The sequence below is a fragment of the Leuciscus leuciscus genome (assembly GCF_965113295.1).
Source record: "Leuciscus leuciscus genome assembly, chromosome: 4".
NCBI lineage: Eukaryota > Metazoa > Chordata > Actinopteri > Cypriniformes > Leuciscidae > Leuciscus > Leuciscus leuciscus.
The window spans coordinates 50,729,716-50,756,271 of NC_138728.1; the positions used below are offsets into that span (position 1 = coordinate 50,729,716).

The window sequence follows — 26,556 nt, forward strand, 5'->3', positions numbered from 1 at the left end:
GGCAAAATTAGCTGTATAGACCAAAGCCACATAGAGACACCAGGCTGTAAACGCGTTTTTTTCTGCTGTAAAATTTGGCATTTTAACATGGGGGAGATGCAGATTTGACTCACTTTTGACATCAGCCTCAAGCGGCCAGTCAACGAATTGCAGTTTAACTTACTTCCGTGTTGGTTTCAAGAGACAGACGGGGAGGGTGCCGCTTGGCCAGAACCCGACTCCCCTCACGTGCGCGCGCATGACGTCACTGAACTGGACGCGGCGGTCAGGTACTTCACTGATCATATGTTTGCTTTGTAAAAGCTTAGGCATGAAAGTTTACTTTTCTGAAAAATATGTATTTTTTATTTATTTTATATTTATTATTCCACCAAATGTGTTCTTTATTGTTAATCTTTGTTTGATAATGGGGAAATACCATGAACAAAAATGGGCTGAAGTAAAACCCAACTTTTTTTTAATTTCAGATAGATATGACAAATTATATTGAGTTACTACTTGGATTCAATAAATAGTAAAACAAGACGCACTAGGTCTCTATGTGAAGCTTTTATGCTGTTTATATGATGATCTCAAACCTGTTCCTATCATTTTCTATCTCTCTCTTTCTTTTACTTGTATAGGCTATTATTATTTTATATATCATACTGTATATTTTATTTTACTATTTGCTGTTGACTATATTTGTTAAAATTAGTATATGTGTTAGACTATTATCATGTTTATTATTTGTAATTTGATTGGCTTTTAATAAATAAAAAGTAAAAAACAAAATCCTTTGTGTTATATATATATATACCTTCCTAGCTTACCTTCCAGCAGAAGTTTGTCCAAGGATTCTTTGACGAATAGTATATTATAAGCTATACTTATAATGCTCTGTTATTGGTATTTATAGAACTGTCTTTTGTGAGCTGAAGTATAAAAGAAACAATACTTGTCTTTATAAAATAAAATGTATTTATACAAAAGATTAAAATACTGTTTAACAATAAAACAAAAAAAGGTTTGTAGCAAATAAACAAAAGGTTACAGATTATAATATTTTCAGCTCTATCCTATTCCAGGGCAGTCCTGTGAATGGATTTACAAAGACTAATTACCTTGTAAGCAGTTCAAGCAGTGTATATAGTCAACTTGTCCTTGTTCAGGTTTATCAAGTTAAGAAATACAGCAGAGCAATATCAATCAAAGAATTTAGCAAAAACTAAACTGAAGGAGATCTATGTTCTCTTCAGGGCTGCAACGACATCAAAATCAAAAATGCAACAACACTCATACAAAAAGCACTCGTATATAGAGGAACATTGGTTACATCAGTTCCTGTGCCTATGCTAGGGTTTTTTCCCTGAGGAAGTAAAACCTTGTGACTAGTAAATCATATGACAATGTGAAATATGTGACCTACATAAATCATGAAACAATGTAAAAACATGTGACATACTTAAATCATGAAACAATGTAAATATAGTACTACATTGTATTAATCCTGGGAATTGTGTTTACCACAAGTGTGCATTTTTCCTCCCTTTCCTGCCCTTCCATCTTGGGAACCTGTTTGAATGTGTTTGTGAATACAAGTCAGGAAATGGAGATGTATTTGTTAGTGCATTATAAGCTTCAGAGCTCAAGGAATTTCTCCTTGCAGCACCTAAATCAATGTACTGTTAATGTGTCTATTTTTATTCTTTCTAAACTGTTTATATGATTATTTGTATTTTGTACTATTTTTTCATAACTTTATCCTTCACTCTATTATCATACCTCACAGATGTCTGATTACTCTGAATTAATCTTGTTATTATTGATATCATCCCTTGATTCTCTGTTACTATTGTAACTACGCATTAGTACACCAAGACACATTCATTGTACATGCAAACCAAAGGTACTTGGCAATTAAAGTGATTATGATTTTGATTATTTGATTATTTTGTAATTGAAGAGCCCCTGCATCTAGAAAAGTTTTTAATGGGGAGCTCATCCTTATAGTCAACTTATTATAAGGTGATTCTGATGTTGATTGTAATTAATAAGCACCTGCATCTACTTCAATAGGAAAGCTTTTAAGGGCGGAGGGGAGCTCATCCTTATAGTCAACATGCTATTACATGTAGGTGTGCTAACTGTGCTTAGATATTGTGTTTGTTGGCTTGGTTCATTGATTGACCCATGGATCCTTTCATTTATAAACAAATTAAAAATTACAAGAGCACTGGAAAATACCCTGATGGACTCACAAAGACGGAAAAAACACTTTCCGAAAAAGAGCAAACACATTTGACATTGCAGGTAAGATTGATTTGATAGTAATATAGGTGTCGGGTGAAGTGTGAGTCACTTTAGTGTCAGTGAGGGTCATTTACAAAAGTCAGTAGATGGTGAACTGCTGTACAAACGTCACAGAGGCACTCCGACAGAAATAAGTTGTTTGTGGAGCAGAACGGGCAGATGAAATCTATGCATCATGTTATAAATGATGAAAGGATTTTTTTTTTTTTTTTTTTGGCCATTTTAACTGAGTTAAAAAATATTGTGGCCATTTAAAATACTGTATTTACGTTCTTAATGTAAAAAAAAAAGTATGGATTGGGTTATAAAGCATTGAAGATGTTTGTGTAAATTATTTTGCAACAATTTGATACAACTTTTGTATCTTGTATATCTTCGATGTACCTTGCGTGTGTGTAATAATATTATTTTATATATATACATATATATCGTAATATAGGCCTATTATATAAATATCAACCACTCGCCCTTCTACATAAAGTCTGAATAAAATAGGGTGAACAACAGTAAAAGAAAACGGGGAAATTATAAACTTAAATTTTTATCACTGGAGGTCTTGATTTTAATTAATTTAACATTGTTATCAGGCTAAAGTGATTATAATTAAAATCAGTTCCTTTTAAAGTCTCTGTCACTCAAATATAATATAAGTCACAGTATTTGTGAAAGGCTGCTTGATTTACAGTGGAGAGAAACGGTGGAAATCGTTAATCGTCTGTGTTACTTTTGAGGTCTGGTACAAATATGACATACCTTACAAAAGTACATGGGCTATATAAACCCTTATTAACAAGTTAATTGGGACTTTTTATCTTTTTATCTCACAATTACTTACTTTTTTTTTCTCATAATTGCGAGTTTACATCGAGTTTACATCACTCTAATCTGACTTTAGGCTATATCTCAAGAATCACGTGATATAAATTCACAACTGCGCGATATAAACATGCAATTCTCAGGGGGAAAAAAAGTAAATTGCGAGTTTATTAATTTTAAAGTTTTCGACTTTATAACACGGGAAATAAAGTCAGAATTGCGAGATATAAACTCACAATTGTGAGGTTAAAAAAGTCACAATTATCTTTTAAAATTTTTTTTTTATTCTGTGGTGGAAACAAGCTTCCATTCATAACCGAAGTCAAGTCACTTCATTTATAGAGCTTTTAAAGGTCTAGGGTGACCAGACGTCCCGAAAAATTCGGGACAGTCCCGAAATCTAAACTGTTGTCCCGAATCCCGAATCTGGCCCTAATTGTCCCGAAAATTATACTAAAGCAAAATCTTGAGTAGTTATTGTCTGATAAACATTAAAAACTGTCTGCGGAGGTTGAGGCCGGCGACACTGGCTGCGTGGCGTGTCCGTTTTTATTTCGGCTCCCCTGTTAACAGGTTAGAGTTTGCACACTGCCTGCGTGACACGCGCGTCTCAGGCGCGCCTCGAGCCGCGCAGAAAACGCGTGCATGCTATAAATAGAACCGACGCCTATTTTTCACGCGACACGCAAGCGTGTTGGAAGCGTTTCCAGGCAAGATAGAATAGGAAAAGATGTTTGTATGTCATTTTGACATGAAAACATGACATTTTGATATTTGAAAGTTTAAGTTTTTACATAAATGCAGATATAAATGTAATAAAAAAAATATATATGATCGATTTTCAAATATTGCACCTGTCAATACAGAACGAAATATTCTGTAGCCTATTTTGCCTATTATTAGAGCGCAAGTTGCTGCAGCCGCGAGGACAAAATACTTCACTACACAATTATCTCGTTATTTCCGTTTAAGCTTATTAGCGTTAGGCTATACTGAAAGGTCTGATTTACGCACTGTTACTTACAACAGTCATTGTTTTGTGGCAGACTAAAGAATAATGACAGACTGTTGATCTTTGAATAAAAATATGTTTGGTTCAGGTTTTAAATTCATTATCTTTTATTATAGGCTGCGTACGCATTCTAATATCATAGAAGCCCCCCATCCCGTCACCCCAGACCCCAGACCATAGACACCCCCCATACCCCCCCCCCCCCCCCCCCCCCCCCCCCCCCCCGAATTTCAGCCAATCTCATCTGGTCACCCTATAAAGGTCCCATTCTTCGTGATCCCATGTTTCAAACTTTAGTTAGTGTGTAATGTTGCTGTTAGAGCATAAATAATATCTGTAAAATTATGAAGCTCAAAGTTCAATGCCAAGCGAGATATTTTATTTAACAGAAGTTGACTACATCGAACGGCCCGTTTGGACTACACCCCTCTACTTCCTTCTTTAATGACGTCATTAAAACCGTTCTTTGACTAACCTCCGCCCACAGGAATGCTCCCTCAACTCTACTGGCTACTTGCGCACTTCTTATAACTTACTGTGTTTACTCAGCTCTTACGGTGATTTTCTGAAGTAAAACTGACGCTTCATCTTTTGTGTGATGTACAATAAACTTTATTAAACTCATCAGTTTGATCATCATCATTCAGACAGCAGACTTGTAGGCTATTAATAAATAATGGATACATACAAGCAGATGACAAATACGTTATAATAACCGTAATTAAACTACTAAACTATACCTGTTTCATCTCTATACAGCACTCTGACTCTGTAGGCATTATTGTCCGACTCGAACTGAACACCATTACTGAGAGTTTCTGATATTATCATCATTCTGTGAGATGAGATTGTCCTGACAGACTGAGCGCGAGCTCATGAAGCTCCGCCCCCTGTGTCGTGCAGCAGCAGCTTATTTGCATTTAAAGGGCACACACTAAAACAGCGCATTTTTCTGAGCCCCAAAAAATGACAATTTAAACATGCTGTAAAAAATTATCTGTTGGGTATTTTGAGCTGAAACTTCACATACACACTCTGGGGACATCAGAGACTTATTTTACATCTTGTGAAAAGGGGCATAATACGGGACCTTTAACAATATAGACTGTTTCAAAGCAGCTTTACAGTGATAATAGGAGATTACAGTAACAGAGATTGTTTTGGCTTTACAGCAGCTCTAGAATAAAGTTATTGTCCAGATAAAGTTAGTTTGATTGATTCACTTCCGTACTGTGTAGGATGTGATTTTTTTGTGTGTGTGTGTACGTGAATTAGGTTTCATGCATGTGAAATTGTGTACGCGTGTGTGAATCATGTTTTTGCGTGAATTATATTTGAGACAATTCTGCCTCCATAACAAGAAGAAGAAGAAGAAGAAGAAGATATCATCATAGGTCACATGATAACGTCAACATGGCGGATGATGTCCGGATCGCATTCATACTTAACGAGATCTGGCTATATAGTACCAACTCTTTTAGCGCTCGTTCAGTAAGTACTTATTGAAATGAAGTCCCTCCTCATTGAGTATGCGGTTTGGGAAGCAGCCCAAGAGTCCATGTGGTGTGAGAGTGTGACAGTGTGAAACTGTGTGTGGAAGAAGTAACAGATTTATAAGATACAACTCATTTAATTCAATTCACATTTATTTGTACAGCGTTTTTCACAATACACATCATTTCAAAGCAGCTTTACAGAAAATACATGAGTCCACATTACAGTTTACAGTGATCTGATATCAGAGGAAACTAAGTTATGCATTTCAGAAATGCACATATTCAAAATCACAGTTTGCTAAAAATGTATGTAGATACAATGATATCATTGAAGTAATGAATACTTGTTTATTAACAAATGATTATGAGATTTAGAAAATTGTAGCATTGGTGCTTGATTCACTTTTACAGTGTTTTGACCAACACTAATGAAGTGAAATGAAGTCACAGAGAGAAATGTTTCAAGAGTTGCAAACTTGTAGACTTGTTTTTCTCTTCCACAAACACAACACAACAGTTACACCTTCTCTAATTCCTCATTGCCGGCGGACAAATCCTACTCTACAAATCACTAATTAAGAAACTCGTACGCTCACATTTCTCTCTGTGACTTCAACTTCACTGATACACATGTGTGGCTATTCTCTACAACTACAGATTTCACTGTCACAGGCGCTCAGTGGATTTGCACCAAAAATACCTTCATAGTTTTTGAGCACAGTTGTACATCTACGAATTGTGTTTTGCATTTGTGAAATGTATTTTACGAATATATAATTTTATTTTGCGCGTGTGTGAATCATGTTTTTGTGTGAATTATATTTGAGACAATTCTGCCTCCATAACAAGAAGAAGAAGAAGAAGAAGATAACGTCATAGGTCACATGATAACGTCAACATGGCGGATGATGTCCGGATCGCATTCATACTTAAGGAGATCTGGCTATATAGTACCTACTCTTTTAGCGCTCGTTCGGTAAGTACTTATTGAAATGAAGTGCCTCCTCATTGAGTATGTGTTTTGGGACGCAGCCCAAGAGTCCATGTGGTGTGAGAGTGTGACAGTGTGAAACTGTGTGTAGAAAAAGTAACAGATTTATAAGATAAAACTCGTTCAATTCAATTCAATTTACATTTATTTGTACAGCGTTTTTCACAATACACATCATTTCAAAGCAGTGTTGGATTACATATTTATTAAATGTTTAATTTAATTCCACTGCAATAGTATATAAACTGATAAAGTTTAGTAGACTGATTTCAGATGATTATTGAGTGTCCAGCAAAGAGTCTCCTTTCCTGCCAGACCTGTTTTCTCTATTGTGTCTAAGGGAGATTCTCACCTTTCGGAGCCCAGACGTTGAATAGTTAGGTTGATTGACTTTCTCCTTATTGTCTTTAATGGCTCTTTGAGTCCCAGTATCACTCAGACTGATGGGATTAGCACACGAATGATTCGTCTATGCAATTTGCAATGCAATAGACTGTTATGCTGATTGAATTAGGATGGGCCAGACGTTCAGTCTAGGGCAGATTCCTTAACCTGTATACTTCATTTGCATGCTTTGTTCAACCTCAATGTAAGTCCCTCCCTCTTGGAAGGTATATAACCTACAATGTATAATGTTTGAGTTAGATCATGTTGGAAGTACGTACAGCGGAGCTCTCAATAAAGAATAACTTCTGTTGAACGCGATCCCAACTGTCTCCTGGTCTTGCGTCGATAAAAGAAAACTTTACAACAACATCTTTACAGAAAATGAGTCCATATTACAATTTACAGTGATCTGATATCAAAGGAGACTGTCTTAAGTTATGTATTTCAGAAATGTACAAATTCAAAATCACAGTTTGCTAAAAATGTTATTATCATTATTAACAAATTATTATGAGATTTAGAAAATTGTAACACTGGTGCATGTTGGTTCACTTTTACAGTGTTTTGACCAACATTAATGAAGGAAAACAACACATTTCACTCACACAGTGTCAGATGTTGAACTTCACAATAAGAGACAGTCCTGACTCTGACTCTCTCTCTCTCTCTCTCTCTCTCTCTCTCTCTCTCTCTGTGTGTGTGTGTGTGTGTGTGTGTGTGTGTGTGTGTGTGTGTGTGTGTGTGTGTGTGTGTGTGTGTGTGTGTGTGTGTGTGTGTTTTGAGTGTTTCATACATCAGGTATGAATGTATATTTCATAGATCAGGTTTTTATAGCTCATATATGCAGTTCAATGATAATTAACAGATTAAAAGCCACCAAAAGCATGTTGTGTCATATTTGTCATTCACTTTAAAATTTAAGTAAATAAACAAACAAACATTTATAAATGGTGTATAATAATTAATGAATACTTTATATATACAAACATTAAAATCAACAATAAAAATGTAAAAAATAATGTATGACAATTAACATTAATATCAAATGTAATTAACATTATTTAATAAAGTATAATAATTAATGAATCATATATATAAAACATTAAAATTAACACTAAAAATTAAAAAAAATTAAGGATGAATAATAATTAACATTAATATGAACATGAATAAATTATGTAATAATTAATGTAAATCATATTTAGGCCTACAAACATTAAAATAATAAAAAATAAACAAAATTAAAAGTCATGTTTTTAAAAAATAATGAAATTGTATTATTTGTGAGCTAATAAGATGGAAAATAGCAGAAAATAAGAGTCTTAAAATCAATTTTGACCTCTTCCAGCACCCATACCAGTTCAATACGCTCATTTGAATGAGGCGAATTCGCGTGTATAAAACAATTGAATTGACTGAACGGTTTGCATTGATTTAAACACTTTACATGCGTAAAAACCATAGACTGTAAAAAATATGGACAAAGCGTCTGTGACGTCACCCATAGACTTTCTGAAGAACGGGTTTGAAGCCGTTTATGGGGGGTATGGGCGGCGCCATCTTGGAAAATCTTGGGAAATCCTAACCCCGCCCACCTTCTAACGCAGCGCACGTCACTCAGCTCGCCTGCTACTCCGGTTATCTCTGTGTATATTTCAGGCAACGAAATATGTTATAAAACACCATACTAACTCTTTTAGTTTTCATTTAAAGAAATCTTAAACATTATAGCCACACAAATGTGGTTCAGGCAACGCATATTGATTATATTCAACTACACATAACGTTTGCCTATTTATGAAAAACAAAATATAAAACACAAACCTGCCTCTTTTCATTTTAAATATAATATAAAAATATTAAACATTTTATGGTCCAGGCAATATGTGCATTTGTACTAAACCACAGATGTTGCAGTAAACAACATTACATATCATCTTCGTTGTATTAAAATTTAAAATGACAAAAACTCAACCCAGTCTCTTTTTGTTAAATTTCAGTTTTTATCAATGTTAGCCATTATAAAAGTATAAGTAAAAGGTATAAGAAGCTATACAAATAAAGCAAACAATTCAGTCAAACACACAAAGTCAGCGCGAGTCTAACCATACATCGGTAAAGTTAAATAGCTTATAAAGTTATGAAACTTCCCCTCAGCCAAAAAGATTGCCCAGGGAAAAAAATATAGATTCACGAGACCAAAAATCGCCCATTAGATATACACAAGATGAATTATATCTCATGTTTAACCACTACAGAGACGCCAGAGTCCGCGGCATTGGCGGCAAACCTCAGAACGACTAGCCGAGGAAAGGCTGCTCCAGGCGGGGTACATGAACGCCGAGCGCCCGGTCATCGCTGGATCAACTGGATAAAATTTTCATAAATCTTTAAATAAACCACAGATTTGAGCTTTAAACAACTACATTCTCGCCTGAAAAACTCTTAAAACTACATTTCATGATACAGAAACAGTAGTATTATATGTCAACTGTATTAAAAAATGGCGCTTCTTATGTTGTCATTCTCCGTGGCGCTGCCTTGTCAGCTGTCAATCAAGCTGTCAATCAAAGTTAACCACGCCCTTATTGTCATATATTTTTTAACTAAATACGATCTAAACTAACGAGTTAGAAAAAAATTCACCCCCCTCACAGTTGTCAGGCACTCGGAACCTATCGAAAAATACAATAAAAGTCCATGGGACCAACTTGTAAAAACATGAATTTATGCTGTGAAAACGGACATTTTAACATGGGGGCTATGGACATTTGCTCCCTTTTGGGACCTCCCTCTAGCGGATTTTCGATGTATTGCAGTTTTTCGCACTTCCGGGTAGGCTTCATTTTTCAGATCATAATGTTGCCGCTTGGTAAAAACACAAACCTTTCGGCAGCCGAATCCCAACAGATGCAGGAGCGCGGCGCAGCCTGATGACATCACACACCCAGACCAAAATAAAAGTCCTGTTCACATGATGCTGTTTTTCTTTTGCATCCCAGAAAATATTAATAACTGGCAATGAAAGAGTGTGAGATTCTGTCTAATAGGCAAAACTGTAATGTTTGGGTGCAGAAACCATTTATTCCAGATATTACAGTATTGATATGCAAATAGCTACAAATGTTGTTAACAAGTTAAATATACATGTTAAATCAGTGTATGAATATATAAAGAAAAGTTCATATTGTGTGTCATTGTGGGATTGGCAATATGATCAAAATAATACTTCAAGAAGATAAGACATTTGATCAATAACAGCAGGTCTGTAATTCAGTTCTGTTCAGGAGGAGGTTTATTTAAAGTAAACTGGATTATATTACAATAATTGATCAAGTGTTTACAGTATGTACAGTTTCTATAGAGAATCATGAGATCCTTCATTCACACAGGAATTGATCAACAAACTGTGATATTGATTCATTGTCTTGAATATGTCTTATTTTCACAGCAATAGAGAGACAAAATCAAAGAGAGAGAGAACAAAGATAATAATAAAAAGATAAAGATCAGTCCAGAAACCCCCACTAACAGGCAGTGTTGGGAAAGTTCACTTTCTACATGAACTAGTTCAAAGTTCAGTTCACAAATTTTAAAATGAACTAGTTCAGTCCATAGTTCATATACTCAAAATTTTGAACTAAGTTCACAGTTAAAAAAATGAACTAGTTCATAGTTCTTTTTTTCCATGTTGCTGCGAGATATTATTTTTCAAAATGATTGCCACAGACAATTATTTTATCATTTTTAACACTGAAGCTATGCGTCAGATTTTCCCAATCCTCACCGACCTTGTTGTAAGGGGCACTTATTATAATGTAGAGTGATGTGCTGCCTTTCTAAGGAACTTTTCACAAGAGGAGTAGACAAATGAAAGTACCAAAATAGTTTACTCAGAACATATAGCCGGCATTTATTGAACATCAAATATCAACCAGTATGACCTTGTTTATCTTCTCTTTGTAATGTCATTTTAGTTGTGAAAATCTGTATTTCTCTTAGTTTTCAACTTCTTCACACAAGTTGGGAAAATATGAAATAAAATGACCTCAAAATAATAAACCAAAGTCCATCTACCCGGGTAGTATGTTTTTTTTTTAAAGTGTGGTGAGATCTCGCGCTTATCTGTACGATGCAATGAAGAAATGGTGAGTAGAAGCATAGACAGTAAAAGAAATGGACACAGCGACCCCATTGGATTCAACGGAGACAAAGTGAAGCCAATTAGAAACTCTTACTTCCTGGGGGTCGAGCGTACTGCGCAGACTCAAACTGAGCTTGACGACGTAGATGTGACGTGAGCAAACCGTCTGTCTTCTAGTAGCTGTGCAAAGATCAATCTGAATCATTCCCTTCCGAGACTTGCAGAGACGGTGAGTGTGAGTAGGAGCTGTCCATGAGCTAGGAGCAGGAGCAACTTTTAGTAGGAGCTGTCCATGAGCTAGGAGCAGGAGCAACTTTTAGTAGGTGTTTTGATTAATTACTTTGTCATTTTGCCTCCACGTCCCCCCGATTGCCCGCGAGCTTCTCCTCCTGTCCATACGGTAATTTTCTACTGTGCGACAGAGAGTCGCGTGGCTATGACGCAATCGTTAGCCTATTTTTACAAAAATTGCTTCTACGGGGCCATAACGTAAGCTACAAGGTAATGAAGCCTTTTATACATTTTCGTGTTTCTTTAGAAATAAATAATGGACAAATGGAGTCTTTAAACGCCTCAGATGTGAAGTTATTCGCTGTCAAAGTGACGCCAAAATGAATGGGAGTCAATGGGATGCTAACAGCAGGTGGGGGTCCGCTAGCCAATGGCGGCGCCCGGGGGTACCTTCAAAATAATAGAAATCCATGCCCCCCTGAGTAGAAGCAGTGTTGCAGGCAAGATGATCGTTCGCGTCCTCTGCTCTTCCGCCTCGCGTATCCGATGGTGAATTTGTCCAATGGAACTCCCTCTCAAATCATGCATCCAAAAAAAACCAACTGGAGAAAAATCATACAAGAAGGTAAACTCCTTGTCATAATTTCGACCCTTTGCTCTGCTATTCCTGCCTTAGAAGTAGGTTTGGTGAGGAAAATTCTTTTAACTAGCTTTTAAAATGTTATTTTTAACTTTATTACTCAGGAAAATCTAAATAGTACTTCAGCTCACTATCGTTCTGCTGTTCGCGATTTTTGTCTTCTTCTCCAAGAATCAGTGTAGCAGTTTTTTCCTCTGTGCAGCGCCACCACTGCCACCTACTGGACAAATACGGTGTGCAGGGAAAACATAAAGTAATCAAGAAATCAGATATTAAACTAGAATAATGTAATCCTGTTAGTAGGCTATTTTCGAGTGGGTTACATTGTCATAAAACTCGTTTAAATGATCATACGACGCCTCCTTGCTGCTTTTTGTTTTGATTTGATTTGTAACGTAAGTGATGAGTCGTTCATGAACGATCCATTCATTGCGTCTGTCACGTGACAAATAAACGAAAGACTCGGAAGATAAAGTTGTTCCCTGTAAAAATTTTTTCCCTGTAAACCATTTTTGACTGGATTATAATGATTTCTTAATTCAGAATATGAACAATATTGCGTAGATGGATGTGTTCTGGGAATTTGCCAGTTAATAGTATAACATTTAAAGCCCTTTAAATGAACAAAATGACTCGAATAAAGATTTGTTCATTTTGATGAACGAGATCGAACAAGAGAGTCAGTGGACACTGGTGGCTGGTGTTGCCAGATTGGGTGTTTTTTCCGCTACATATTAAGGCCGGTTTACGGTGTGTTTTAGCCGGGTTTTCGCCTGGAAGGCTCTATAGAAATCTGGTGCTCTATTGAACGAAGTTAAACTGAGAGAGCGTGGCGTTCACAGACACCAGAATGAACGAGTTCACAGTAACGTTCATCAGGCAGTAATACAGTACGTTCAGTTCACGTTCGCCCAAAATATGAACGAGTTCATGAACTATCGTTCAATGAACGCGTTCAGGCACAACACTGCTAACAGGTTTAGTACAGTACACAATATATTACAGCAGAAGCGTCTTTAATAATACACACATAACCCAAAGCAGAGGAATCATGTTTTGAACAGATCGAGAAGTTGAGATAAAACATCTCTGAATGTCTTAAACTGAGTTTAGAGTTGAAAGTCTAGTTTTGCTCGTATCATCCAGACATGTTTCAGTGAGTCTCATTGTGTCTCATATTTCCTCTCTCTTCTCTGTGTATCATTGTCTGTTTCTCTTTATTTCACTGACAGAAGTTCAGCTGTGTTATTAATGTAATGAAGAGACAATAAGAGACTCTAGAACATCTCACTGTCACTGATTTATCATGCAGCTCAAAGCATTATGGGTAGAGTCTCTCATCAGTCTATTCTCATTCATCAACACAGTTTCACTGATGATTCAGCAGAATAAAGCCCAAACCCAGGATAGAGTGTGTGTGTGAATGTGGTCTGGACTGTGTGTATGAAGCTCAGTGTGTTTCTGTCAGAGACGCTGTAGAAGGACAGAGTTCCTGCACTGTGATCCACATATACTCCTATTCTCCTGATGAAAGACTCTACAGGGAGTTCAGTCAGTATGTTATTGTGCCTGAATGAGTAACTGTCAGAAAAGCAGATCAAACTCCAGGACTGATCATTATATCCAAACCGACACTCATTACCCCGTCCCTTCCTGCTGATGCTCTTATATGACACTGATATAAACACACGTCCACTCCACTCAATCTCCCAGTAACAGCGTCCACACACACTCTCTCTACACAACACCTGACGCTCATAATCAAATCTGTCTGGATGATCAGGATACGACTGCTCTGTGTCAGTGCGAGTAATCACTCTGTTCTCCTCAGACAGACCGAGGTGTGTATTCACTGTGTTCGGATCCAGAGTGAACTGATGAGAATCTGATGGAGAGAAAACACATCAGTGAATTACAGAAACTTTCTATCTTGAGTCTTCATTTCAGATCTGACTAGTTCATTTAGGATTGTAGAATGATAATAAAGCACTAAAGAAATATCATTCTGTAACAGCTTTTGTCCTGAATGAGGCTCTGACTGAAATCGCCACGGTTACCAAACAGAAAAGATAGGATTCCTGTGTTCAAATATTTCTGTAATCAGGAATTATGAAACTGTCTGATCTTTTACAGTTTTTTTAATTGCTTTGCCACAATTTTCACAAGCAAGTTTTACATTTTCAAAACTCTTCGTACTAATATCACAACAGATCATCAGAAGTGTGTGTGTGTGTGTGTGTGTGTGTGTGTGTGTGTGTGTGTGTGTGTGTGTGTGTGTGTGTGTGTGTGTGTGTGTGAAAGAGAGAGAGAGAGAGAGAGAGAGAGAGAGAGAGCGAGAGCATGTTTAACACACACAATCACACAGTAATCATGTTCACTGTTTATATAGTGTGTGTGTGTGTGTGTGTGTGTGTGTGTGTGTGTGTGTGTGTGTGTGTGTGTGTGTAGACGTACATTTTCGTAGTCCTGCTGTAATCCTGATCTCTCCTCCATGATCCACACTACAAAACACACAGTGACAGGATTGATTTCTTTTCTTTTGGATGATAGAATGATACACTGTCAATTCCTGCGACTATCATAGTATAGTCATGGTGCGTTCAAGTCATCTCGTAAAGATCGTATTTACGAGTTGAACGCACATGGTCGTGTCAGTGAGAAACATGGTGGAATACCACAATACAGTGATATTGTCAGGCTTTTCTATTTACAGCGAAGTAAGCTAATTGCCTACACAGAATATGATGGCATTATAATATAACAATGTAATATGTAACAACAAAGTTTGCAGTGGCTTTATAAATTAATTAAAAACATAAAAAAACTAGAAATAGAGTTTAAGAACCTTGCTGTATTTTTGTGTAATTAATTAGAGAAAGTACACTGCCATTTTACTCCGAGGAAAGTGACTTGAACGCAGTGCCGTCGTAAACACGAACTTCCCAGGAGGACTTGAATGCACCATCATCTCCAATCATGCCCTTCTTTGGATTTAAGGTTTACACAAGCCAGAACTTATTCTAAACAATGGAGATTTAGTTCACATTTACTTTCTGATAACAACTTCAAATAATTCCTCACATCTCATTTAAATATATATATTGAAATAAATTACAATATTTCTATTAGCAGCATCACACTGTGGGAGGCCTTCAAAACCTACATCCATGGACTAATAATTGCATGTGTGTCAGCTGAGGAGATCTGAGAATGTCAGGATGGCAGAAAAGTTAATATTTAACTTTCTAAACTGCACCTCCAATATTCTCTGACCCCTTCACCCACAATTTATAAAAAACGTCTCCAATTTCATTCAAAGTGTAGCTTACTTCTAACTCACAAAGTTGAAAAGCAATTGTTGAGCGTTAGGCAGCATTTTTTTATTTTTTTTGGGTGAAAAAGCTGGCAAATCACTTGCTTTTTCAATCTCGAAGTGTCCGTGCATCTAGACTGATCCCTAAAATTAAATCTAACGGTGGAAGTTTCCGACCCGGAGGAAATTAATTTCAAAATACTATTCTAATCATTATTCATCAGAATGTAACTCAAAATTGTGGAATGGCCCAAAAATTTTGATCAACTAATATTCCCCTGCGTTAACGATGTCTCCACAAATGATTTGGACTGTGTCTACCACAGAAGTACAAGAGGCAATTCATTCACTTCAGACTGGCAAATCTCCTGGCCCTGATGGATTTACCATCATATTTTATATGTGAATAATAAAGTGAATAATTCATTTTTGTAGGAAAATCATGGAAATGGTTTTATCCTGTTGTTTGTTATATTTTCTTTGTCTTTGTGGGTTTTGGTTGTTTTGCTGTTGTAGGCTGTCAGGACCTCTGAAATAACTGAAATCATTTTGTAAAGTGATATGGAACTGTGTAATGCAGTCAAGACCTGCCTAGAACTACTTTACCTGTGCGTTTACTGTAAATAACTGCACACCTTATAATGTTCGTCAGCCAATCAGAATGAAGCATTCAACAGCTCGTAGCATAACTAGAGCTAATCCTCTGTAAATTCTCAATAAGAACTTTTGTAAATGTAGTAATGTGAGTAATAAGTGAAGATTGAAATGCTGTTTTTGGAGTTGTTTAATCAACTCTTCATGCTCTACATACTTGAGTTTATCCAGTCTGTAGTTTGGATCCTCCAGTTTATCAGTGAGCGGCTTGACTCCTGAATCTCCTGGGTGATTGAAGCTCAGATCCAGCTCTCTCAGGTGTGAGGGGTTTGAACTCAGAGCTGAAGACACATAACCACAGCCTTCCTCTGTCACCATACAGCCAGACAATCTACAAAGACATACAGCAGCAGTCCACATGACATTAGTCTGGCAATCAGACATTGCTATCACACACTGGTCTTGGCTGTGTTTCCCAAAAGTATCTAAGAATAAATGACTTTTTTAATTACTTTATTTTGAATTGAAAATATATAATTTACATTTACACAAGAAGCATGAACAGTCATACAAATAACAGTGAATGTGTGAATATTTCAAAATAAATAATTATTTGTATTTCAATTGCATTAATTTACCATGAATTATAGTTGCTACTTGCTAATAAATTCTTAATTTCCCTTAAATATCTTCAAAAAATGTTTTATTTTTAAATCTGTTTATTGAACTTATAGAATAATACCAGGATACATATGCAGGAGAGTAGTGAAAAAAGATATGAAGCTCATAGCATCTCTCAGCCAGTCATCAAAAGATGGAGGGAGATTTTGTTTCCATAGCAGAAGAATGCGCTGTCTGGCTAATAATTTTGAGAAGGCAAAAGCCTTTGCAGCATTTCCAGACAAGCCAGTGACATTTGGAGAAAGTCCAAAAAGTGCAACCAAAGGGCAAGGCTCAATCTGTCTCTTTGTCACTAATATGATAGCCAAAAAGAAGTTAAGGATGGACATAACCAAAACATATGTAATAAATCAGCAGGGTCCTGATGGCAATGATCACAGAGATTACTTATTACTTAATCACTTATTACTAATCTCCTAATTAAATATTACTTGTGGACCTGATGATATCAGCTGCAGGACACTAAAGGTGTGTGCTGATCAGTTGGCACAGCCCTTTCATAGGTTGTTCCAGCTGTCACTAGATACAGGTGTCGTTCCCGGATTATGGAAACAATCCCTAATAGTGCCTGTGCCTAAAAACAATAGACCTAAGGAACTCAATGGTCTGCGCCCTGTTGCCCTTACCTCTGCACTTATGAAATGTTTGGAAAAAATCATTTTAAAACAACTTCTCCATGAGGTTTCACCTCTTTTAGACCCGAATCAATTTGCCTATCGTGCAGAGAGAGGTGTTGAGGATGCGCTGCTATCCTTGATTAACAGCACATTGAGCATGCTGAGAGCCTGGTCAAGATTGTGTTCATTGACTTCAGCAGCGCTTTCAATACGATCCAACCCCACCTGCTGGTGAGAAAATTGGTGCATTTGGGAGTAAATCCCCAATTGATTTTATGGATCTATGACTTCTTGACGGACTGTAGTCATTTATATCATCCACAAAAATTATAAATATACAGGGGCACCACAAGGGTGCGTTCTGTCGCCAGTCCTATACACCAGTGGTTCTCAATTCCAGTCTTCGTGACCCACTGCTCTGCACATTTTGTATGTCTCCCTTATTTAACACACCTGAACCAGATCATCAGCTCGTTAGGAGAGACTCCATGAACTGAACTGAGTGTGTCAGATAAGAGAGACATACAAAATGTGCAGAGCAGTGAGTCACGAGGACTGGAATTGAGAACCACTGCTATACACATTATACATCAATAACTGTCAAGCTTCTTCTTCAGCCTACACCTATTTTAAATATGCTGACGACACAGCACTGGTTGGTTTTTTAAAGTCTGACATTTCTTCTGTGAGTGGATTTCAGTGGGAATTACAGGGTTTCACTCAGTGGTGTTCTGATCATTTTATTGAAATCAATAAGAAGAGATGGTCATAGATTTTAGCAAAAACAGAATAATAGTTCCCCCCTCTAAGATCAATGGTGAATTAGTGGAGAGGGTCTCAACCTATAAATACTTGGGAGTTGAAACTGATTCTAAACTAACTTTTAATGAATGTGCACTGAACAAAACTATGAAAATGCATTAGCGGATGTACTTTCTTAGGGAACTATATACTTTTTTCTATATAACTATATAATAAAAGACAGACACATTCTTGTAATGTTGTATAAAAGTCTCCTCCAGAGTGTTATGTCCTTTGGCCTTATCTGTGTGTTTGGCAACATGCATGTTAACCCCCTGAGGTCGGCTATCGCGTCGGCGCGATAGGCTCGTTTTTTTCCGTATGAGTGCAAAAAAATAATAAAAAAAATATATACATTTTTATCTTATATGCTTGTGTTATACATCAATCGATCCTGTTTAGTGTGTATTTTTTTTGTGTATGCTCATAATAAAAACAAAGTGTTGTGCTTTTCGCCAAATAAAGAAAAATAAACATGATGCGAGTTCTGCCTACTCTCCGTCAGTGAAGTCAATTCTGAAACGCGTCCGAAAATGAACTGTAACTCAGCGAATACTCAGTCAAACAGGCATACAGTCACACAGGCATGAAGCTTGAATTCTCTTCTTTCAAATGAAGTAATTTTTATAAAAAACAAATATTCAGAGTTTATATAATATGTATGTAAAGAGAGAGATGTCAGTCGTTCTCATCTCAGCTAATTAAGTTTTAATGTGACTCCGCCTACGGAGACCGCGCTATTCAAACGCAAATGTGAGGCGATCCATACAAACCTGTGAAACGCCCACATCCGCTGGATAAGGCCGGTGACACACTGGATGCGTGGCGTAAGCGTCTCAGCTGCGTGGCGTGTCCGTTTTTATTTCGGCTCCCATGTTAACAGTTTAGAGTTTGCACACTGCCTGTGTGAGACGCGCGTCTCAGGAGCACGAGCCGCGTGGAAAACGCGTGCATTCTAGAAATAGAACCGACGCCTATTTTTCACGCGACACGCAAGCGTCTTGGAAGCGTTTCCATGCAAAATTGAATAGGAAAATCTGTTTATTTGTCATTTTGACACGAATACATATTAATAAATGTCCTTTTGATGTTTAAAAGTGTCTAGGTTTTGACATAATTGCAAATATAAATGTAATTTTACAAAATATGATCGATTTTCAAATACTGCTGTATTGAATGAACAGCTTTTAGCAAACTCTATTGCTATACTGAGATGAGGAATATATACTGTATGTGTTTTGTCAAAAATAAAGTCATCAACTAACTAATGAATCCTTTACTTTGAAATACGTATGATAAAATGTATACTTTAGTTTTGAAAGACGTTGACTAGTTTTGAAAAGATTATAAAGTATGTATGTGCATGCATATATATATATGTGTGTGTGTGTGTATGAAGAGTTCAGATGCAAAAGCCTCTAAATGCCATCTGAAATTTTCTCCTAGAATGATCATTTTTATGAAGCTTGTATATTTAAGTTAGCTATAGATGACACACCTGAATGAATGGCTCATTAAGTATGCAGGGACGTAGTCTCACCAGGTGTGAACTACTAAATATGCATGATGCTGTTGGAGCGTTTACGCCCCATCCGCATATTGGCTTTCCAAACTAAAAGTGTTTCACAAAACTAAAATCAATGTATCGTTTTTTTGTGGATGATTAGGCAGGATGATTTTCATATCATTTTGAAGAAAAAACACTAGGCGATGACATCCATTAGTCAAAAGTCTTATTGCCACATATTTAGTATGTGTTTTGTGGCCTTATTTCAGAAACTTTAATTTTTTGTTTTTTCGATAACCATGCATAAACATTATTCTCTCAAAAATGAAAACATGTACATTCATGTGGCTCACATATTATGGAAGTCCTGTTTGTGCTATATAGAGTGAATTTACACCTTTGCCATTAATATGTTTATAAGCAACTGAAAAAAGCACAAATGTCAGGGCATGTCAGAACATCTCAAGGACCCCAAAAACACCCCAGACCCCAGAGGGTTAAGGACCAAAAGAGACTGCAGCGCATGATCAAGATGGCCAGTAAGATCATCGGACTTGACCAGGTGTCGGCAGCTCAGCTGGACAATGAGCTTATCTTAAAAAAGACTGACCAAATCCTCAATGACCCCACTCCCCCTCTCCATCATACATTTATGAGAAGTAATAGGTTAACTGGTAGAATTTTACTAGCCTGACTACGTCAGACTTCCTACTTCCGCTAATTTCATTTCGCTCCTGTAGTCAGTCTGAGATAGCAGCCTATCTTTCAGTTTTCCACCGGCCTGAAAACAGCCGGGCCAATCAACGAACAGAGGGCGGGCTGAGAGCCGTGACGTAGACGCTGATTGTACCGTGGATGCGTAGATTTACTTCACATAATCTGCAAAAGTCATTCACAGCCATGTTCACTCCGGTATTTCGCTCGATGGTTTAGTTTTTGCATCATACATGCGTTTACAGTGGAAGTTAGATGCGGCTGAGCATGCGCATAACACACGCCATAACCAAACGTTATGTGATTGGCTTACGGGTAACCAATGATTTTAGACTTCAGACAAGCGCCCCCCCGCGCGAGAGAAAACACTTCTCTATTATGCTATGCCAGACTCTGTATACGAAGCAAAGTGAAGTAGCAGAGTCTGGTATTACCAGGCTAGAATTTTACAACAGAGAATTAGAACAGAAAGGTACAATAAATCATTTGTACCTACGGCGATCAGATTGTATAATGATCAAGCACATTGCAAGCTATCACATTTTTAGCTGCCTGATAATATTAGTCATTTTTAACGTTAGATGTTGGATTGTGATTGTCATTTTTGCAGTGTTGTTATTTTTGTATATATTGTCACTGTTCATTTCTGTTATTTTTAATTCTTATATATATATATATATATTGTAAGGACATTAGCTCAAAGGGGAAATATTATTAATAATCCATAATTACCAATTATGATTAATTGTTAATATTTGGGTCAGTTAATTAGATTAACTTTGAGGTAAGCCAAATTAATATTACAATCAATTAATCAGTTCCAACAAACTGATTGATTATTATTTTTCTAAGAACAATGTATCTTTCATGGTCACTGAAAAATAATTATTCCTTAGCCTGTACATCGCTTAAGAGCATGTAACAAGATCAAGATCGTAAAAGGGACTTTGTATGCAAACAGAGGATCAGAAACCAAATTCATAATTATGCACAAGTTTTATTAAAACGCGGAGTTCCCGCCATCTTTCAAAAGCCCTGCCGATATCCTTGTTTTCGCATGGGCCGGTTGCAGTCTCTTTTTTTCTCTAGCCGAAGTCTTTTGGGTTTTACAGCTGGTAAATCTCCAGTTGTCACTGGTGATTGTCGTTTGAAACATTCTGGATCCGCTATAAACTTAATTATATCACGTGCTGTGAGAAAAGGTTATAAATCTCCACCTCGAACATCCTCACACGCAATATAGCCTACTAGCCGGGACTCCTTCTATATGTGTACAGATGTGACGTAACGACGCAAAGACATGCTCATTTCCCGCGGAAATCCACCAGTACCACTGGAATTAAAATCATTATTAAAAGCTAACCGATTTGAATCGAGCTAAGGCAAGCAGATAGTTTTGAACACTGGCTGGTTATGTTTATTTATATATATAGATATTGGATAATTTTTTACACAAAAAAAGTTACGGACAGCAGCTTTAAGGAACACGACTTGTTCAACAGTGTGAGGGCTAAGTCTATTTCTTTTTTTATTTACTACTACTGAAGGGCATGACACTCGAAACCTGCTCAAGGGGTTTGCACTATTTTTGAATCTGAATATGAAGCAGTCACGTGACTGTGTGTGGAAACGAAGCTTCAGACGTCACAGATCATGTGGTTTTGGCAAAACGAATCAAGCTCCGATACACTGCTTCAATGTGTGATGTTTTTTTTTTGTTGATACAAGCTTCGAAGCCTCGGTGCCGAACTTCACATTACTAATTTTTAAATGTTTTTAATTGACCTTTTTGGGAAACACTCACCCTCTTGGCTTTTTGTATTGACCCCTTGGAACAACTGGGGTTACAGTTTTGGAATAACTTTATCATTAGCCTTCTACATTCAGCCCTCACAGTCTAGCTCTAACCTTGGTCCTTACAGTCAGAATGTATATTTATATGAATACATCACAACCTTCACAATTTGATATTCATAATAAGCCATATCCTGTTCTCTTAAAAATGCATTGTTAGTGTTAATAAAAAAAAAAAAAAAAATCCAGGCCAACTGATAAGTTACTCTGTTTCAGTTAATCGCCATTTAGTGTGTGGTGTTAAATTTGAACCCTGGCTGATGCTGGGTACACACCAAAAGATAATCGGGCTGATTTTGGGCTGATTCCCCCCCTTCCGACAATTCTAGCCATGTCCTGATTATCTTGATGGTTCTACAGATTATTTTATCAGATTTTCCATTAGTGTGAGGTGTGTTAAGAGTGTCTGAATCTGATCGGAAGAACATCGGAGCCGCCCTGATCGTGAATCGTAAGTATTCATGTTGAATATTTACAATCAGAAATCCTGATGTGTGAGGGGAACCCAGAGGACAAACGTGTGCACGCTCTGGAGATTATCACGTGAAACTAAACAATGTAACAACATTGGCTATTTGAATCATTCGTTCGTTTGTCCTGAATTAACAAATTCAGACTCTCTGTGTTTTCTAAGCACATTCCTTCCCAAAACGTTCTTTGCTAAGCTTACTAAAGCTTGTAACCTCCTGACTCCCAAATGTATATCATACGTCGGCTCCAGAGATACTGGAGCAAATAGACTTTTACGACACTAAATTGCACCTCAGAGACACTCCAGAACCTGAAACTAACATTCCTCTCTGCACCCAGGAGATAACGAAACTTCCTCCTGCTACGTGACATCACACCCCCACACACACACAAACATCCTTGGTCAGGATAGAAATATCATTTTAATGTATGTAACGCAGATTTGTATTTGGCCTTCCTGTATGCATGTTTTATTAGTTTGTTTGATCATATAATATGATTTTCTAGTGTCTAGCTCTGAAATGTATTGTCGAAGAATGTCTTTCCAGTAGAATCAGCATTCAAGATTGTCTGGCAATTGCCTTCCCCCCACTTGGTTTTTATTTCCCTAGCGGAATGTCAAGCAAACTGAGATTCCAGGAGAGGAGTAGGAATAAAGTGTTAATCCTACATTTATGTATAACCACTTAAGAAATGTATTAACAAGGATTTGATTTTCCCATATCAAATTTGTGTATCTGCAATGTTATCGTGTATTAATCAAAACTTTAAAATGTTTGTAAGATGCATACAAGTATGTAACTTTGTGTATTCCTACAATCTTCATATGACAAGTTTCATATCTCTGTAAACCTCGCAATCTAACAGAGTCGGATTTCGATAGCAGAATGCAATAATGTACATTGGTTTACACTTTTCATATTTCTGGAGCTGAACAGCTTACTCGCATCTCCTCATGAATCATTCGAGTGGGCGTTGTCTGACGAGACAAAGAACTTCTTCCCGCTCTGAAATCTCTGAAGGTGATTGGTTGTTCGCGCGAACAGAGGCGTCAACCCATATTTTCCATAAAAGACCAACTCAGGAAATCTCCGGGAGCACTTTTACGAACCATCTTCGTCAGCGAGAAGATCCACATGGCTCCCTTTTAGGGAGCATTCTCCGTTTTCTCTTTTCTTTTCTTTAAGTCTTTTCTTTATTTTCGTCTTCGGACTCTACCTACGTTCAGTGAAATGAACGTAGCCGGTAACCTCAACTTTAAAGAGACTTGAACATCCCGCAGCCGCGCTCACAGAAGCCAGCCCTGCTTTCTTAAAGAAACACGCACGCTGCTCTTAGGACACACGCCCGAACACGACTCGGCGTTCTTCAGCAACAAAGAGAACCATTTTGCAAGATAAGTTATTGAACTTTTAATGTAATCTGATTTCTTGTTGTCTCTCAAGGTTACAGTGCCTATGATTTTTCCATGCTGAGATCATCTCGGTGATCTCTCATCCTGAACTTTAGTTTCACTTTCTCCCTTTCATCCTCTCCCTCTCTCATATGTTATCCGTTTAGTCTTGTATTTGTTTACGTGTTCTGTATATACATACATATTTACTCTGTGTGAATCGTAGTTATGTAGTATTAGTCAAATTATTAAAGACCCATTATATCCTAGATTGTCTCTGTATAAGTGTTCATTTTACAAGTCAATGAAATGACGATCAAGCTACGCTTTACAAATGCGCTACTGTTAAGTAACCTACATTTTATAAGAACAAGAAAGTAATTTTCTTGGCCAGAAAATATAGCTTTCTTCGAATTATAAGAAAGAGATAATTTTGTTGAGAAGTTGATGGAATTAATTTTACGACCAGTTTGCGGGACAAACAACTGTTTAATTAATACATTAATTTCCCTTAAAATTATTCTGATTAATTGATCTGAAAGAGGGACATTTTGGTATATTAATGATTGAATTATAACTCATTGTAATTGAACATTGATGTATACGAATAAGTCTAAATTTCAGCTTCAATAATTTATTAATATTGTAAGAATATAGATGAATCAACCCGATTCATAATTTTGATTCCCTATAATCATTTGAGCTAAGTCATATTCCTTACAACAATATCCAATCAGAAAGCGAGATGATGGAAGATAGAAGCGTAACAAATGCAGTCATGGCACAGCAGAGATGGAGGGATGGAAAAAAACTTTTCTTTTTATCCCGTGAATTTTCTGTGGAAATCATTCCAAACACTATCATCGCAATTTCTTCCTGCATTATTCTGAAGTCTTACGAGATTTTGCGATATTTCCTGTGTTCACAGTCGAGACTCTGGTTGAAAATCTGTTTCTGTGTGGTGTGCTGTCTGTCACATCATGGCACACCACTGTAAACCCCAATGTTGTCATTAATAAAGAAATCAAGTTATCATAACTTAACATTATTTATAATAGCAAGTTTTTGCATAAAAAATTTAGTTTAATGTACTCATTTGGCAGCAAAAATCTCATTTGAACTCAAAACTAAAAAATTTGAACTCAAAATTTCAAGTTATTTAAATGATTCGCTATGTCTCTGTTTAAAATGATTGGTCATACCTGAAATTCTGCCTTTACAACACGCTGATTGGTCGATACACAAGGCAGTATTTTTTTTTGTCCATCGTGAATTTGCTGATGCAGGCAGCAGCCCAGAGGCACTGACACTGCATAAAAACAGTAATTTCGGGGTTAAAATAAAACGGAGCGGACATTTCAGGCCTCGCATTTGGAGCTGAAAACGTATATGGTAAGTCATAAAACTATTTTAAATAACATGTTTGCCAGAACATAACATCAACATTTGTTCAATGTTCTAACAGTTTTTTAACTGTATTTTCTAGACTGACGTTGTTTTCGAGCCGTTTATTCCCGCTCCTGCTCCATTCAAATCTTGCGCGCTGACAACGTCCGGTATTTTCTGTGAGATTTACATCAGACGAAGGTAGGTTTGAATTCATAAAATCATTGTAAATAACATGTTTACCATAAAACAACGGCAGTTTTTCAATGTCATATTTTATCTGAACCGTATTTTTTAGCCCACTGCCTTCAGTTACTGCGTGCGCTGACATCATCCTGTGTTTTCAGACACTTATATCAGATGAGGGTAAGTGCAAATTCATAAAACCTTTTTAAATAAAGTATTTACCAAAACATAAGATTTGGTGTTGTTGATTTAAATTGAGTGTGTTTATGTTGTAAAATTAGTCTAGCTGTTAGCTAGTTTGGTAACTGCTAACTGGTATGTTACTTAGCAACTGCTAACTACACACATTTCTAAGAAGTTAGTCATTAGTTAAATATTCATGTTTATTAATTAATGTTAGCGGCTAGTGTGCTTGAGTTGTTGACGTATTCTCCTTTGACAAATTAGCAGACACTTTCTTATCAACTGTCCTCAGAGGCTTCAAAAACAGCACTGAAGGAGGAACTGCAGCTGACTTTTGATTGATGTGAGGCAGACAAGGTGTGTTTTAGCTACGTACTTAAAAATATATTTGTTAAAGTACAGTGTAAATTTCACTCCTTTTGTTTATTTCAATGTTCTAGTAAGTGTAGAAATCTACCATGTACTTAGTTTTATTATGATGTAATTTACTGTGTGTATATATATATATATATATATATATATATATATATATATATATATATATATATATATATGGTTGTTTTTAGGCCAGGTGGTAAATGCTGCCATTCTTCTCAAATACTGCTGCTCTTCAAAGAACAGAGTCATCCATCAGGTAACGCACAGAGAAAGAGTTTTTGTTTGAATACCATTCAGTTTCCAAAGTTATCTTGTATTTTATTTAGTTAGTTACTGAAATGACAAAGAAAGCACTTTGACTTGCTTTGATTATTTCCATTCTTGTTGCTGTCCAACTAAAAAAAATTGCTTTGTATTGTTACATGTTTATTATTATATCCCTCTAACCTGTGCTTAAACAACGAGAACT

At 36.6% G+C, this 26,556-nt stretch overlaps 2 protein-coding genes and 1 long non-coding RNA gene across 9 annotated transcripts in view; 1 reads left to right on the forward strand and 2 right to left on the reverse strand.

Moving 5' to 3' along the window:
- Positions 1 to 1,280, reverse strand: part of LOC309497009 (E3 SUMO-protein ligase ZBED1-like) — a 130,425-nt gene extending 129,145 nt beyond the window's left edge. For all 5 annotated transcript variants that reach the window (XR_014205310.1, XR_014205311.1, XM_082167248.1 and 2 more), the window contains exon 1: positions 813 to 1,280. The gene's annotated coding sequence lies outside the window, so the exon portion shown is untranslated. The remainder of the gene's footprint in view (positions 1 to 812) is intronic.
- Positions 1 to 26,556, forward strand: part of LOC309497090 — a 57,705-nt gene that overhangs the window by 4,187 nt on the left and 26,962 nt on the right. The window lies entirely within an intron of this gene.
- LOC309496980 (NLR family CARD domain-containing protein 3-like) overlaps positions 10,267 to 26,556 on the reverse strand; it is a 50,227-nt gene continuing 33,937 nt past the window's right edge. For all 3 annotated transcript variants that reach the window (XM_082167187.1, XM_082167189.1, XM_082167188.1), the window contains exons 7-9: positions 16,134 to 16,307; positions 14,464 to 14,510; positions 10,267 to 13,894 (exon numbers count right to left, since the gene is read on the reverse strand). In XM_082167187.1, the coding sequence (XP_082023313.1) occupies positions 13,368 to 13,894; positions 14,464 to 14,510; positions 16,134 to 16,307 (748 nt within the window). In that variant the 3' untranslated portion in view covers positions 10,267 to 13,367. The remainder of the gene's footprint in view (positions 13,895 to 14,463; positions 14,511 to 16,133; positions 16,308 to 26,556) is intronic.